The sequence below is a fragment of the Pipistrellus kuhlii genome, unplaced genomic scaffold (assembly GCF_014108245.1).
Source record: "Pipistrellus kuhlii isolate mPipKuh1 unplaced genomic scaffold, mPipKuh1.p scaffold_m20_p_1, whole genome shotgun sequence".
Lineage (NCBI taxonomy): Eukaryota > Metazoa > Chordata > Mammalia > Chiroptera > Vespertilionidae > Pipistrellus > Pipistrellus kuhlii.
The window spans coordinates 80,921,353-80,938,257 of NW_023425404.1; the positions used below are offsets into that span (position 1 = coordinate 80,921,353).

A 16,905-nucleotide genomic window follows, 5' to 3' on the forward strand; every position below is an offset into this window, starting at 1 on the left:
CCTTGAGTTTCACCTGCTGCCAGACAGTCCAGTTTCTCCCCTTATGAATCTGGGTCCCCAGAGTCTCACCCAAAACTAAAGTTCAGAGCAGTCAGGAGCTTTTGTCTCCCTCCAAATTGAGAAAGCCAGCTGCATACTCCGTTGACAGCGCTCTCCTAGTGCGTGCCTCTGTACCTCTGCCTTTATTTCTGCAGCTCCTCTGAGTTTCAGTGTGCTTTTCTCTTTCCTTCTAGTTGTAGAACTTCCACTCAGCCAGCCTTCTTGTGGTTCTAGATGATGTATGTTTGTCTTTTAGTTGTAGTTTTGAAATTGTTGTATGAGGCAGAAGTTCAGATGTTTACCTATGCCACCATCTTGGTTTCTCTCTGTAAGTGACATTTTAATAACAGAATAGAAAAAAAGTGTTTGCATTTATCTTATCCCTTTGTGTGTGCATTATACAATCAGCACAGAATCTTTCTTCCATAAAAAGAGAATTTTTATAAATCCAGTGTTTCTTCTTTCTATAACAGTTGACTCTTGAAACTATGGGAGTAAGGGGTATTACCCCCTATACAGTTGAAAATCCAGGTATAAGCTCTAGGTGGTTTGGCTCAGTGGATAGAGCATCAACATACAGGAGACAGTTGATCAATGATTTTCTCTTATCATTGATGTTTCTATGAAATCAATAAAAATATTTTTTAAAAAAGAGAAAATTCAGGTATAACTTTGAATCTCCAAAAGACTTTACTAATAGCCTACTATTGACTGGAAGTTTTAATGATAACATAAACAATCAATTAAGACATAGTTGGTATGTACTCCTATATAATAATGAGTTAATATGCTAATTAGACCAAATGGTAGAATGACTTCCCGGAACAACCAGTGGGTGGGGGGTGGGGCTGCAAGGCAGCCGGGGCACCACTCTCTGCGGGGAGATCAATGTGTCGGGGGGGAGGGGAGAGGGCCTCCGCAATGAATCATCCCACAGAGGGTGGTGGCAGTTGGGGCTGTGAGGGCCTAGCCCCTTGTATGAATTCCATGCATCGGGCCTCTAGTATGTATTATATATTGTATTCTTACAATAAAGTAATCTAGAGAAAAGACAATGTTATTTAAAAAGTCATAAAGAAGATAAAAATATATTTATAGTGTTTTTTAAAAAATATTTCTTTATTGATTTCAGAGAGGAAGGAAGAGATAGAGAGAGATAGAAGCATTAATGATGAGAGAGAATCATTGATCAGCTGCCTCCTGCATGCCTCCACACTGGGAATAGAGCCCACAACTCGGGCATGTGCCCTTGGCCAGAATCAAATCTGGACCCTTCAGTCCACAGGCCTACACTCTATCCACTGAGCCAAACTGGCTAGGGCTATTTACAGTACTTATTAGAAAAAAAATACATATATAAGTGGACCTGCACAGTTCAAACTCATGTTGTTCATGGGCCCTAAAAAGTTTGTTTCAATCAAATGGTTTGTTTTGCTCAACTCAAGTTGTGCAACCAAGCAAGACATTTTCTGAGTGGGTGGCTGGGCCTAGCTCTGATTTATTTCTAGTTAAATCAAGTAATACCACAAAATCCATTAGAAATTACTATCCTAATATCCTAAAGCTCCTAGAAGTCCCATAGGTTTCCTTGGAATGAGTGGCAGCCCATCTATTTTACCCATGAGAAAACTGAGGCTTGGAAGTTGAGTAACTTGACAAAGGCCAATTATGAAATGAAAGGCAGGATGGAAATCTAGGTCATTTTGACATCAAAGTGCATGGCTTTTCTTCTTACTGTGCCCTGCCACCCTCTCTACATTTGTGTAGGACAGCAGTTTTTAACCGATGCACCATGGCAGGCACACTGATGTGCCACAAGGAATTTTCAAAACTGCAGTACCTGACTCTTTTCCTTTTGTTGTCAAAAAAAAAAAAAGAAAGAAAGAAAGAAAGAAAACAACCAATACAACAATAACCATCTGGTATAAATGAATCAAAATTATATTTACTTTTTTATTATCAGATCGGCAAAAAATAGAATATATTTTTTGATGTGCCACAGAATTTCAGTAATTCATTTATGTGTTTCATGACATGAAAAAGATTGAAAATAGCTGATGTAAGAGAAAGTCTGCAATCATCCTCCACCGAGATGAGAAGAAACAGCTAAACACACGCTACCCAGAGAACTATATTCATTAGCCTAAGTGTCTCTTTGAGTAGGCTGTCAGCTCTTGTGGCACTAGAGTTTTTAAACACTTTGTAAGTTTTGTCTTTGACATGATGGAGTTTAGGGATATAAGCAAGATTATAGTAGGGAAACATGAAAAGAACAAAAGTAAAATTTTAAAAAAAGCTGTTTTGTCTTAAGCCAACGAAAGAAGAATAAAGATGGCAGCATTGCATATTCATTTGTCTCCAGGGACCTGTAACTTCCCTCTGCTTCTGGAGTGCTGGTTGCTCTGTCTGCCAGTGATGGGTGTTCCCAGGCCTCAGGTGTCAAGCTGCTGGTAGGTAATAGGTAGAGTCAGCAGAGGCAGTACTTTCCCTTCGGGAGATTAATTTCTTTTATTTTTCTCTTCTTAAGGATAGGAAAGTAGTTTCACTTAGTAGCTATGCTTTTTTCTTGGGAAGAACATTTCTGATATGATAAAACAGCTATATTTGCTGTTGAGAACAGAGCAATGAACTTATTAGATCAAGGAATTTCTCATAGGTTGATAAGGTCTTTGAACTTGCTGAAATTTCAGAGGTCATCTAGTCTACCCCCAACCGGTATAGGAATGATTTTCATAATAGTGTTTTTCACACTGTAGGTTATGACAGACTAGAGCAGCATGAAATTTCATGAGTGGTGACCATAATTTTAAAAAATGTAATAGAATAGAAAGCATTATAGAACATGATGTGAGGGTGCATACTTCTTTAATGTTTCAATTGATGTGCATCTACATGCTTTCAATGGGTGGCTGTTGAAAGAAATAAGGTTCTAAATCCATTTCTTTCACCTCTGTTTAAGAACTTTCCAGCTGGGCTGAAACCGGTTTGGCTCAGTGGTAGAGCATCAGCCTGCGGACTGAAAGGTCCTGGGTTCGATTCCGGTCAAGGGCATGTACATTGGTTGTGGGCACATCCCCGGTAGGGGGTGTGCAAGAGGGAGCTGGTCGATGTTTCTCTCTCATTGACGTTTCTAGCTCTCTAGCTCTCTTCCTTCCTCCTCTCTGTAAAAAATCAATAAAAATATATTAATAAAAAAAAAAAAGAAGAAAAGAAAAGAAAAGAAAAGAACTTTCCAGCTGGGAACTCACCACTTTGAGAGGCAGCAGTGCCTTCATATTTGTTCTTGTGGTAAATGTTTCTCCTGCATTAAATGTCTCTAGGTATTCACAGCATGAACGTGACATTTACAGTGTGCTCATGGTCTCTTGTCATTGTGTTTGGGCCCCGCCAAGGCTAGAAGTCCCTTCCTTTCCTGAGACTGTAATGAGGTGCATTCACTGCCCTAACCACTCTTACTAGATGTTCCACAATGAGTATTTGGTACAAGGCAACAACAAAAAAATAGCAAAGGAAAAATGTGTTAAATGAAGTGGCTGGGAAATTATCCTTACATATGATCTTGCTGTGCAGATCTACCCTGAGGTGGGGGATTTTTTTGGCCTAGAAGCAATCTCCAGAAGGCTTCCTGACCCCTTGAGAGAGGGTAAGGGTTTTTTCTATATCATCCTTTTCTTATCTCTGTCACAGTGCTATGACACTGAAGAGGTGGCTAGCTTCTGCCGCTAGTACATGCATATGCCATGTTTTGTTTGCCAATTTTCCAATGATCTCTACAGCAAAACAATAAGATTCTCAAGGGCAAAAATAATGTCTTATTTATTATTTTAGTGCTTGGTGCATTGTAGGCACTCAGGAATTATGTGCTAATGTTTTGGACTATATTGAATAGCTTTTACTGTTTTAAGTGCCGTGGATGGAAATTGAAGTCTGTTCATAAAAAAGCAAGAGATGGGTGCTAGAAAGAAGTCATGACTTTGCAAATCAAGAGTGACATGCAAAGGGTACTAAAAGAATTAGGAGATGGTCTAAACTACATGATTAAAATTAATAACTAATGTATAAGATTTCCATAAGGCAAGTAATCCTTGAGAGACAAACTAGAGCTATTGTAACATAATAAACTCACAATCTTATATTTGTGTGCTGATATCCACTTTTACATATTCTTATTTGTCCCCCAAAACAATTTGGTGAGACAGGAAGATAGTGGCACCACCATTTTGCAGACCAGAAAACTGAGCTTCGGTATGGATAATGACTTGATTGCTAAGGGATCATAGCTGGTGCTGGCATCAAAAGGATCACACCTAAAACAGTACTGTTTGAGCTGCACATATATCTGCCAAGTTGTGAAATCTGCTGTTATAATAACTGACATTTACCACACTAAAAAGTGTGTCTTTCCAGCAACCCTTTGAGGTGGTGGATGGGTGATCAAATTAAATGCTGTTGATGTAGGGTCCTGGTATTTCAGGATTGGAAAGAAACTTTAGAAGGGGCCATCTTTTATTCCAGCAACTCATTAGATACCTGGTTGCTCCTTAGCTCCCCAATGTCCCCTCCAGGTGGCCGCTATAATTGACATGTTAGTGAGGTGGCTCATTTCATCTTAAGTAGATAAGGATGCTGAAGAAAGTAAGCTAAATATGACAGAGGCTAGAGGAATAGGGTGGCTGTTCAGCAGACTGTGTCTGTTGTTTAGTGTCAGTATGAAGATGAGATAGAAGCCCAGGCTCTGAGTTGGGATTGAGAAAGTGAAGAATGTGAGGCAAAGGGTTGGACGGTGACTGGGAACACTTATTTGGGTTATGGGACCTATGGGTCATCCCCTCCCCTCTTTTCCTCTCCCGGGGGCTCCAAGCCTGCATGCTGAAGCTGGCACACTTTGTACTCCTGCTCCCCACGAGCTCTGGCCTCTGTGAAATGAAAAGTTAGGACTTTCCAGTAATCAATATGCTTTTGTTATCAGATCTATTGGTCAAGTTATGGCTCTTAGGAGTTTGAATCTTTAAAAGATGTTTATGGCTTGACCTGGGTTGTCTTGCCATTTAAGAGTTTGCTAAGTATAATTGTCATACAGACATAGCCATAGTGGCCCAACTTATCTAACCCCAGAAGGAAAATAAGTGACATACATGTTTGTGAGACTCACTTCTTACCATCTAACAATGGACTGTAACAACCAACTCTGATGGACACTGGCATGTCCCTCAATCTATGTAATGGCTAGTTGAAGTGCAATATACTCTGATGGACACTGGCATGTCCCTCAATCTATGTAATGGCTAGTTGAAGTGCAATGTACTTTTAAAGAGCCTGATATAGCAAGAGAGAGAAACGGTGAGTGTCACAAGACCTACTAGTAAACTCTAACTTTAACTATGGTGCCAATTTGATCATGACATTGAGCCAATGAGTCTGGGGACCCTGGTCTAGACTACCGGGATTCTGTTATGTTAATTCTTTACTACTGAAATAATTGTATTCCAAATCTAGTTTAAATGTCAATTCACCCTCTCATACACATACACATGCAGTTAATCTAGGGAACTAATCATTCTCCAAAGCCTACCTTAAATGTCCCTTTCTCTCATTTATAAATCCACTCAACAGTTATTTATTGAGAGCATATTATGTGCAAGATTCTGAGGTTGTAGCATCAAACAAAACAAAGACCCTACCTTCCTAACCTTGCCTCTATGTCCCCAGAGTCCTGTCTGTAATGGAATCTCTTTCCTTTGCAGCCTGTAGTCCAGTAACTTATTCAATTGAATGAAAGGGCAAGTGCTTGTCTCTCCAGTCCTTCCATTTCTGTCTAAGTCAATGACCCAAGTTGTACAACTCCCGAAAGTACATGCAGCAGTAGTGTCAGGGATGGCAGAATTGCTATGGAGATTTTTCTACTAGTGCAGCAACTGCCAGAGCTTGTCAACCTCACATAAGATATAGGAACCTCATAGAAAAGTATAGCCTTCCAAAGTCTCATATGCTCCATGCTGATAACCGAGCCTTTGCTGCTGCTGGAATCCAGCATGTGGTGAGGAGGAAGGACATGCGTAGTCAGAAGAATCATATGCCTCACTAAGAATTCCCACCGACAGGAAGCACACGTGTCTCCTTTCACCTGCACACGGGCAGCAGGCATTTCCTGGCCATTGTTCCAGGGGCCGCTGCAGCGCTATTTCCGTACAACAGTGAAGTGGGGCTGGAGCTGGCCAACTCTTACAGGTCTGACTTTGGTGTGCTGCTTACCCAGGCCAGCATCACAACGTCTGGGGAGCCAGATTCAGATTCATCTGACCAAACTACCTTTCACGCTATTAACAACAAGAAGACTTAGGAAAGAAGATTCTCTTGTAGAAATCTTCAAGAAACACAGCAACCCCACCTGCTTTCAAAAACACATGCTTTCATGCAGGTTTATATATATTTATTTATTGTTATTAAATATATTTATTTATTGTTTTATGGGGGTACTGTGGCCTGAGGACAGTTTATTCCTGGGAACTAGCTGCCATGAATTCATGTACCATAGCTGGACTCAGATGTAGACACCACTGGCCCAGAGATATAGAATGTTTCTCCATGATTTATTGGGGAGAAATTTGATTCTTGAAAGTTTAATGTGGAAAGGAGAAGTTTTGGATGGTATAGTGAGTTGGGTGTGTATGCTTGATAAGGGTGTCACATGTTTTTTTATTGTGAGCCTCAAAACTTAAGCTCTGTTTTCAGCAGCTGGTTGACCTCCCCTGGGCAGCTGCCCTTGCTCAGTGTATCATGCTCCAGTATGTCATGTCTCCATGTTGATTAAAGGTCCCGTTCTGCCCTTTTAAAGTGAAAGATATGTCTACAGAATGAAAGCAGGGAAGTATAATAAGACTGAGCTGGACACTAGTAGTTTCTCTTTTTAGAAATACCAAGTAGTAATTGCAGCTTCTAAGTCTGTATTTATTTTGTCCTCTCTCCTTATGCTTGTTTTCAGATGACTGGGGCAAGGGATGGTGGACATTGTTAATCATTTCATTGCTCAAACACCATTCTGGACTCCTCTACAAGAGGGTTCTCAGAATAAGCACCACACCCTACAGAGCCCCTGTTCATCCACGCTCTCCACTTGAATAAGACAGAGAATCATTTCAGACAGCAATCCCCATCCCCACACCTTCTGTGCAGGAACTGTTCATAACCAGGGTCCAGGAGGAGGTGGCATCAGATGTGGCTGCAGGGAGAATTAGTGAGTCCTCATGAAAACTTTCTGTTATCCCCTCAGTGTGGGTTCTGCCATGATGACCGTTCCAGTCGCTGAGCTTGGATGAGGCCAGTGAATTATGTACAGTGTAGAAGACCTCCTGATTTCTCATGGATACAAGCCGTCAAGAGATCTTCCGGCAGAACATGAGGGTCGCCAGCCAGCAAGGGCGAGAGAGAGAGTGGGCCGTGGCTTGGTGAACGGATGTGAGGATGGCCCTGCTGCCTTCCTACACAATAAGGCATCCCTGGGGACAAGACATGTGAGTGATTCTGAAAATGAGCACCATGCACTGAGAGCCCGAGGAGAGCCCCAGAGCGCCTCTGCTGCCAGGATGTCTGAGGAGGGGTAAGTGCGCACCCACCATGTTCTGACTTGGGGTTTGGCAGTAGGTATGTAAAAAAAATCCTCCACTCCTTATAATTGGCTGGGGTGGTGTGTGTGTGTGTGTGTGTGTGTGTGTGTGTGTGTGTGTATGTGTGTGGGATGGGCTGAGGGACAAGAATGCTGCTGTCCGTTGAGGTACCGGGATGTTCCAGTAGCACTGAGCACAGGGCCAGGCCATAGTAGACCTTCAACAGGCAGTGGTAAGGAAACAAATTATGTCCTGCTAAATACTGCATTTCAGTACTCGGCTTCTCTTCTCTTATAATTTCTCGATATTGCCTCAGCAATCATTTAAAAACTGTAAAAGCTAGTTTATGTCAGGCACACATTCCTAGGCTTTCTTACTAATATGTTTCAGTATTTGGTATAGAGAGTTGAAAGAGGTTTGTGTTCCCCTCCGTTTGTGAAGAACACCTTTCTCCTTATGAATCCATATAATCCCACTGGCTCCGACCCATGCTTTCCTTGCACATACTGGCCCCCAGGTGGGTCCCATCTGAGTATAGCTGCAACTATGGGTGTTTGCTTACACTAACAGAAAAGGCCGGGTTGGCTGGGGGTGTAGGAGGGTTAAAAAAAAGGGAATTTCGGCAGCTTGCCACAGAGCCAGCATGGGAGAGGAGCCCTGCAATCTCATCCAAGCCGTTTGACCTAGAGGAAACCTTTGTCATCACTTCATAAAACTGTTTGTCTTTAACGCTGTGTTGAGACCAAGCTCAGACCAGGGAAGGAGGGCTCTGCCTGTACTGAGCATCTTATGAAATTATATGTAACTGGCAGGAAATGGACCTGTCTTTAAGGGTAACAAACAAGCACACAGAAAGGGGAGTGAATAAGTCTAAAGGGGCTGAACTAGCCTTTAATGGTTAGAAGCACCTTTTTTTTCAGAAAGGATCTCTTTTGTTTGTTGACAGCTTTCAGGCAAAAAGTGGGAGGAATTTTGTTCTTACAAAGAGCACCTGACACCTTGGTCATTAAGTAAAAGTGAAGGTGATCACCCCTCTTCATGCCCAATTGGTAAAAGTAGGTTTGTGTGGACAAGTCAGACCATTTCTCTGGTTGAGGAGAAGAGTTATCATTGTTGGAACCAGGTCGGGGAGGGCGGGGGGGACCCAGAATGGAAAAGAACTTGACACTACTCTCATATAACCTTGCCCTTCACAAATCACACTTGTGTCCATTGCTCTCTTGAGCTTTAGTCTCTTTTGAGCCATTTCCCTGAACTTTGGAAGAGGGTGCTTATGGATGTGTTGGCTGAGAATTAAACCAGCTTAGTTACTACAACACAGATTTGCTTATCTGTATGTTCTGCCTTATATTTCAGGGTCCAAAGAGTGTTAGGCATATGAGGCATTTATTGTAGGCTCGTGATTCAATTCATTCTTCCCACCATTGCAACAACTGTTGAGAAGCAGAAAGTTTAGTTTCTAACGAGGTACTGACAGTGGCTGTGGAATCCCTGGAATGCATGGCTGTGGAATGCATGCACCATATAGGCTGTGTGCAATCTCCCCCAGTCTTGAAGGTCTAGATCAGAGGTGAGAATTGGGTTCCCTGAGTGGGAGGTGATAGAATCCCTAGGTTCTGTGTAGGCAGTGTGGCTCCTAACCTTCTCCATAGTTTGCTCGGGACTTTCTAGCCCCTTTGTGATAGCAGGCTCCTAGGATCTGTAGGTGTCTGGGTATCACCTTGTCTGCCAGAAGTCTTTCCTTCTGACATCAGTGAAGTGCCCAGATGAGTGGCTCATGTTACTCTGGGATGTCTTCATAAGGATGACAAATCTTGACAGGTCTGGCCTCTTCCCCCTATTCTGAGGCTGACTGATTAACTTGGGAGTTGTATACTAGTTCTGGGATTGAAGGTTGCCTGATAGGGTTGAAAGAGAAAATGCAGAGGGAGAGATTAACTGGGGAACTCATATGCATATATATGCATAGTCCATGGATACAGACAATAGTGTGGTGGAGGCCTAGGAGGAGCAAGTGTAGGGTAGAGGGGGTCAATGGAAAAAGGGGACATCTGTAATGCTTTCAACAATAAAGGTAAATTTAAAAGAGAGAGATAGAGAAAATGTATAATATATGCTTACAGATATCTGTGCCTGTGCCTACTGCTTCAGAGACCAGCTGCGTTGGGTTGTAATAAAATTATGTATTTTGTTTGTTGGCTTGTTTTTAAGTAGTCAATAGAGAACTGAAAACAGGAGGTGAACAGGAAGGTGGGCAGAAAGAGGATTATTTTTTCTCATCAGAAAAAAATGTGCTTTGGGAGAAAATAAATAGGTGCTAATAGCTAACAGCTTAAAAATTAAAAACAAGGAAAAGGAAAATTAAACCAATAATACTTTGGCGTCCATAAATTCTGAGACTGAGTAAATAAATGATAGCGGGCCAGATACCAGCCTTGAGTCACTGGATGAGTACAGCGGTGGCCCTGCAGCCTGGCCTGTCCCATAGGACCCTGCTTGGTCTGTGGGGAGAGGTGAGGTCCAGAATGTCCTTGTGCAACTCCAAGCCATTAAGGTGACTGGGAAGTGTCACAAGGGCTTCTCCTTCCTGTAGTTTCTCTGGTGGGTTGAGGTCCACCCTAGAGTGGGTTCCCACACTGCAGCTGTCCTTAGCATCCCACTGACTTCCGTGGAAGATGGCCGTCATAGTCTTTTGGAAGACCCTGGGGCTGGACAGAATCGGTTTGTTTTATTCTGGCAGGATGGTGATGAAGGCATGCTGGCAATGTTGATATTTTATAGCCAAAGAACGTGAAACCCAGAAATGTCGGTGACTTGGCACTGGCCACTGGAAGCAGTGGAGAGGAGCTGCCAGGCTGGCTGCTAGGTGCCACTCTGCAACAGTATGGGGCAGTGAGGCCTGCCCTGTCTGGAAGGGGTACTCAGTCCTGTGCGTGCCTTTCACAGTTGCTCAGTGCTGGACCGTCCTTTCTCACTTCCTTGTCCTCTGCCCTCCTAACAGCTCGAATGAATGTGAAACTGTTCTCAGAGCCCAGCTACGCCCCTTTCCTGACTAGAGCTGAGTAAGGAATACTTCCTGTCACCCCTAAGTTAGAAACAGGTACATCACTCTGCTGCTCTGCATACAGTGCTCAGGGGTACATAAATTAAGTTGGGATTGCCCATAATCTGGAGTGCAGCGAGAATGGTTAGCATTAAGTTCTTCCCTCTGATTTTTAACATCATCTTAGAATAGAGTTTATGTAAGGGCTGGTAATATCAAGTAAAACTTAAAAGAATAAGAAGAAGAGGAAGAGGAAGAGGAAGAAGAAGAAGAAGAAGAAAAAAAAGAGTACAGGAGCCTTATCCAGACTTCCAAACACTCAGGTTATGTATTTCCTAACTTGCTGAAGAGGCTATGCTTCGAGTTTCCAGGATCATTAGATCAAGTGATACCGAACACCCAGCATGGGCCAAGAATGACAGTTCTGTTGTGAGGAGAGGTGAAGGACAGACTGAACTTGCTAAAAAGCTCTTATGCTCAAGCAGTGGAGCCAGGACCAAGAGTCCATTCTATTTTATGCAGTTGTTTATCCAAACTGATGTCTAGAGAACTATTGTTTTCCAAAGCTACATTCAGCTTGTTGCACTGGCCGTCTCAGGGCTGGTAACTTTACAAGCATATAAAGCACAAATAATGAACTCTGACCCTGATTGTGTGACTCCCTGCCCAGGAGCCTTCCTGGCCCCATTGCCTGCGTTGCCAACCCCCAGCTCTTTCATGGTTCCTGCTCTGAGCAACACGTGTCTTTCCTACATCCTCTTCCATTTCCAGGGTGTCAGCTACATGGATACCATATGCTCCCCACTCTTTAAGCCCTGCCCAGAAGCCCCCAGAACCCTCTCCCCATCTTCCCCGGAAACTCACCTTACCAGTTTGACTTTTTTAGCTTCCTCCAGTTGAAGTTATGCTCCCCTGTGTTCTTTGTACACTTTCTCCTAGTCCACAGGATCATCAGCTTTCTGAGGGCTGACACCATTCTCATTCATCTCTGATTTTGCTAATTCCTGTTAAAGACTTTTGCATTTATTAAACACTCAAACATCTTTCAGAAATACATTGAATGAAACCTAGTCCTTTTATGGCAAGGCAGTTATGTAAGTGCTGAGTGCTTCATGTCATTGGCTATGAAAGATGGGAGATGGAGAAGGTTTTGACAGGGAGAGGAGCTGTGTGAGGCTAGTTTGGGGAGGTTCCATTGTGAAAGGAGGCGTGTCAGCTTTCTGTGCTGGACAGTTGAGGTAGTAATGCTGATGGCTTTGTTTGGACCCACTAACTCTTGGGGGATGAGCTGGGCAGTAGGGATGAAGAAATAACTGACTCAGAAAAACTCCCGCAGGCCCACTAGCCCTGGTGGTAAAGTTTCCTTTGTCAGTGAAGTCTGCAGGTACAGGAAGCTGAGCCCACCTGAGTGGACAGTGGGCAGTTGTGAATGTAATAGGAACTCTCATGGACCATCCACAGGGAGGAAACATAGACTCACAGGCCCCATTCCATGTCACTGGATGAGTACAGCAGTGGCCCTGAAGCCTTGTATGTCTAGATCAGAGGTGAGATGTCCACTGATGTCTCTCTAGGTTGCAGTTGCCCCCTGGGGGGGGGGGCTCTTTGGGTCTCTGTCCCACAATGTTGCTGTTTCTGCATCTCCCTGCATTCTCCCTCCTCTGCTGATCAGCCTTTTCCCTTCATAGTAAGTTACTCTTCCCAGGAACTTGGGCTCACAGTTGGTGACTTTTGTTCTCCTTTTGCTTCTACATCATGGTTTAACTCCAGAGCCCCTGATGATCACTGCCATTTCTCTTAGAATTTTAAGAGAAAGAATGATAGTTTTGGGCAGTCTGGGGATGCTATGGCCAGCCATTAGGAGCAGGGAAGGGGCAGGATAGGGGAAGGGAGGTTGGACAGGGGAGTCTGAGCTTTATCCATTGTGAGTGGCGGGGCTGTAGATGAGAGCAGTTTCCAGGCTGGGTGGGGCACTAAACCCTGTCCCCTTCACAGACCATTCATTTAGTAGCTTTAAACACTTGGCATTTCCCCTTTGCATCACTGACCCCATAGAGCTCTTCTAGAGGCTAAGCCACGCCTAAGTTTTCTCAATGAACAGATTTTAATGCTGAAACTGCCTGAAGGCTTTGCAAGAAAGTCCCTCACGTGCTACAGAAGAAAACCTCACAGGCCATGTCAAACATCACTATGGTAATCCTACGTGTATAGCTAGAAAACTAGGAGTGTCTGTAAAACAGCACCCAGTCAGCATTCTATAGATCAAATCATTTAGTGCTAGAGTTTTATTATGTCCTATTTTTTGCCATACAATCAACAACAGATACTTATAAGTGACATCTCTGTCCTCTTGCAGCAATAGAAAAAGGACGCTCCTGAAAGCTTCTGTTTACATCTGTGTTCAAAGATTATAATGAGAAGTATTCCTTTAGTCCATCAGTTTGCACTAAGTTTAACTATTTATGCACATACTATTTTGTTCCAAAGCTTGCTTGCCAACACACACCCACACACCCACACACACAGATTAAGGAGGAAAGGAGGAGACAAAGGAGAAAAGCTAGCTGTTATCTATACGTGGAGGAAACTGCTGCTTAAAATCCAAGTAGCCTATAACTACCATTAAACTATATAAAAGACTGTTATCAGGCATTCACGGTTTCCTTCATGTTTCCTTTGAAACATTATAATCAGAGGAAACTGTAAAATAAAGTAACAAAGCAGAGATTTGAATCTAAAAGTGACACCATAATAGGTTCTTCTCTGTTAGCCCCAGGAATTCTGGTAAAAATTTTTGTTAGTTAACCATGAGAATGACTTGTAATTATCTCTTGCCATCAGCGGCAGTTTTAACTAATTAGAGACAGAGCAAGCTAGGAGAGTCTCTGATGTGGTAATGACCTGGGGTCTCATCTTGGGAGGTTTATATTTGATCAGTAAACATCCACTCTAGCCAGTGCTACTGGATATAGTAAACAGTTAACTTTCAGAGGCTTTTTAAGCTTCTCTCAAATCATATCCTGCTCATAATGGTTTTCCAAAAAAGGAATGCTGCAAGTTTAACATCTGTTTCTATGTAGCTCTTTCTCTTTACAAAACCATACTTCCACAAACATTACTTGTCTTTAAGCTGCTTGCTTCATATCCTAAGTGTTAGGTGTTGTTATTTTGACCACTTCACAGAGAAAAGTCAGAATTGTTTGAGCTGTTGTGCTCATGAGCACAGATGAAGGTTCGGACTCCTGTTTTTCCCATTGTCTCTTTGTAGGCCCTCTCCTGAGGTGCGTTGTTTTTGTTCATAAGCAGTGTAAACCCCTGGAAGTGCCGGGACCCTAGTTCTCTCTCCTGCACACACTTTTATGTTGCTTTACAGTCATTAGTTTTTTCCCAGCAGGAAGCAGGTCGGGCCCTGGATCATGAGACTCCTGGGAGAGCAGTGATGAGGAAGCATTTCCAGAAGGGGAAGACTTCAGCAGCGCAGCCTAGAGCTTCATTTGTATTAGTCGTGTCATCATCAAAAGGATAATTATTAGTATTGAGTTTATTCTTTAGCTGGGGCATTGGGTTAGTTAGCCAGTTGGGAAATACCCAAATGAGAGACACTGAATAGTAAAAATATGAAACATGGGTCTAAAAACGAACCGAGTGGGTCTTCAGTTCCAGTCACTTTGTTTCAAAGATGACTGCAGCTGACCATTGAACAACATGGATGTGAATGCAGGCTCAACCAACTCTAGATGGAAAACAGTATTTTTGATTAGCAGCTGGGGATCTGTGGATGCAGAGATTTGAAGGTATGCTTTGTTCTACTCCATTGTACAGAAGGGATTTGACCATCTTTGGTATGCACATGGGTCCTGGAAATGATTCCCAGAAGATACCAAGGGATGACTGGAAAGTAAAACATACTCAGACTTTTGAGCTCAGAGGGATTGACACCGCCAACCTCTGGGTTGTTCAAGGGTCAACTGCATCCCTCTGAGTTCTTAACAAAGTACACGGAGCCTAGACAAGAGTCTAGCTGATACACTGACATGTACCAGCTGTGGGACCTCAGGGCTTTAGTCAGCTCCCCTGGGTGCAGTGTCCTTGTCTGTCTGTGGAGAGAATGGGGACTGGTTCTTTACAGACACTCAGGCTTTCTGGTTTACTCATCTCTGGAGGCTACCTCTCCTGCTTTTCACTGCTCTAAGCTTACCTTCCAAAGAGGGTCAGAGGCACAGAGAACACTCCATAAATGTTCATTGAATAAATGAATGAATATATAAAAATGAGGGGTGGTGATAGAAACATGAAAGGGAAGTGAGAAACTAGGATATGATTTTTTTTTATTATTGTCTATGGTAATAGTGTATGGACTATACTAGTGAAGATATTTTAATTTGGTAAAATATAATATATCCTTATTAAAGAAAAAAATAGGAAAATACTGAAATAATCTTCCTTACCTATTGGATATATGTGAGAGACAGTGAATCATAGTTTGCTCTTCCTGCTTTGTTTTCATAAACTAAATATTGGTTTGTTCTACATCATCATTGTGGAAACGGGTGTAGCTCTTCCTTAGAGACCAGGCAGCACCGGAGGGACAGAGTCTGTTATGACAGTCAGCTATATCATTGTTTCCTGTGATTGTGAAGGCCTATAGATTACAACCTAGTGAAAGACAATACAGATCTAAAATAATCACCACGTTGAGACAAACAGTTCTCCTCTCCTCTCTGTGCCCCTCACCCTCTTCCTTGGACATTGTGAGGAAAAGAATTTCAGAATTATGTACTCCATCAAGAATTTATTTTCATTGGATTAACAATAGTAATAATAACTACACAGGAGTTTATTAGACACTTTGCTAAACAGTTAAATGTATTATTTCATTAATCTTCTCAACAAACTTCAAAAGAAAGGAATTATTACCATCTCTTTAAAAAAATGAAGAATCAGTGGCAGAGAGAGGTGGAGTATGTTTCAGAAGGCATACAGTTTGAACGTGGTGTGTTGGCATTTGAGCCCACGACATCTGGCCAGCGCCCAAGGCAGATGCCCACTCTTTCCCGGCAATATTGTCACACTGCTCCCTGCTGGTGCGTTGAAAGCTTGAAGTCACCCATGGTCTCATAGCCTGTGCAAGTGCCACAAGCCTTGGCTGGCTTTGAGGGTTGGCTACATGCTCACTGGGTTTCCCCCTTCCCATCTCCCCCCTCCCATCTCCCAGGCCTGACTGCAGGCACCGTCTTTTCATTCCACTCTTATCTATAAGCCCTTTCTTCCTAAAGCTTGGAGATTTGTCAGAAGATGATTAGTAACCTGTGGTAAATGCAGGTGCAGCCACCAAGCACTCAAATGAGGAGGCCCACATCTTAAAGGAGGAAAAAAAGGCATTTGCCCTGACTTTCACCTGGGTTTTACCTGCAGTGAACTGCAAGTCTAGTAGTCTCCACCAATCAGTGCCCTTGTTCTGACATGACCCTCTGTTCTTCACTGGCTCAAGGAGGCCTCTACATCATGATGGTACACAGATGATGTTTTATATAGATGGTTATTTACACAGTAAAGTATATTGAATATAACAAAGCATACTGAAAAATCAAATAGCAGGTTTCCGGCACAAAAAGCATTAAGAGAACGTTCTGTAGCAATAGGTAGCTGACCCTATCACAGAAATATGTCAGACATCTAACACTGGGGCTGGTGAATATGAGTCACTCTAAAGAGATGTCTCCACACCTCTGCCCATCAAGAGGGAGAGAGTTTCTTTGAGGAGTGTGAGGTTCTTTCGGTGGCAGGTGCTACCTTTATGCTCAGGTTGTGCATCTGGATAACACTGACTGACCCATTGGAGGGGAGCACCTTTTGAAGAAATGACTGCAGTGAAGTGCAGCAGCCCACCCTGGTCCAGGACGTGATGCCAGTTTGAAGGCGATGGCAGTGCCAGCATCTGCTAGGTGGCAGACCTGCAGCTGGAAGAAGTCACTGGGCCTGGGACCACTTTAGTGGGGCCTCCCACACTCCACCCAGACCTCACAGGGAAGCACGGCTGATTATCTGGGGTCTGCCCAAGGGAACTAGATTCAGGATTTTGTTCATGGAGGAGGGAGGGCATCTATCCCATGCCCACTGGCAATCGGGTACAGAACTAGATGTAGCAAGTTGGTATAGCAACTAAGGATCTTGAAGTCCACTGAAAAGGTAGTCCTGGAGTGTGTGAAACCCTGGTTA

General features: G+C 43.1%; 1 protein-coding gene and 1 long non-coding RNA gene across 7 annotated transcripts in view; one reads left to right on the plus strand and one right to left on the minus strand.

The window, feature by feature from the left end:
* The window catches only part of JCAD (junctional cadherin 5 associated), a 51,486-nt gene that overhangs the window by 14,017 nt on the left and 20,564 nt on the right, over positions 1-16,905 (plus strand). For 4 of the 5 annotated variants that reach the window (XM_036453454.2, XM_045585981.1, XM_045585994.1 and 1 more), the window contains one exon: positions 7,310-7,636. In XM_036453454.2, the coding sequence (XP_036309347.1) occupies positions 7,368-7,636 (269 nt within the window). In that variant the 5' untranslated portion in view covers positions 7,310-7,367. Of the gene's footprint in view, positions 1-7,309; positions 7,681-16,905 lie in introns of those variants that run through there. The other variant, XM_045585997.1, reaches the window with a different exon arrangement.
* The window catches only part of LOC123652896, a 34,710-nt gene continuing 19,928 nt past the window's right edge, over positions 2,124-16,905 (minus strand). For both annotated transcript variants that reach the window (XR_006742452.1, XR_006742454.1), the window contains 2 exons: positions 11,556-11,690; positions 2,124-2,560 (listed from right to left, as the gene is read on the minus strand). This is a non-coding gene — a long non-coding RNA (uncharacterized LOC123652896). The remainder of the gene's footprint in view (positions 2,561-11,555; positions 11,691-16,905) is intronic.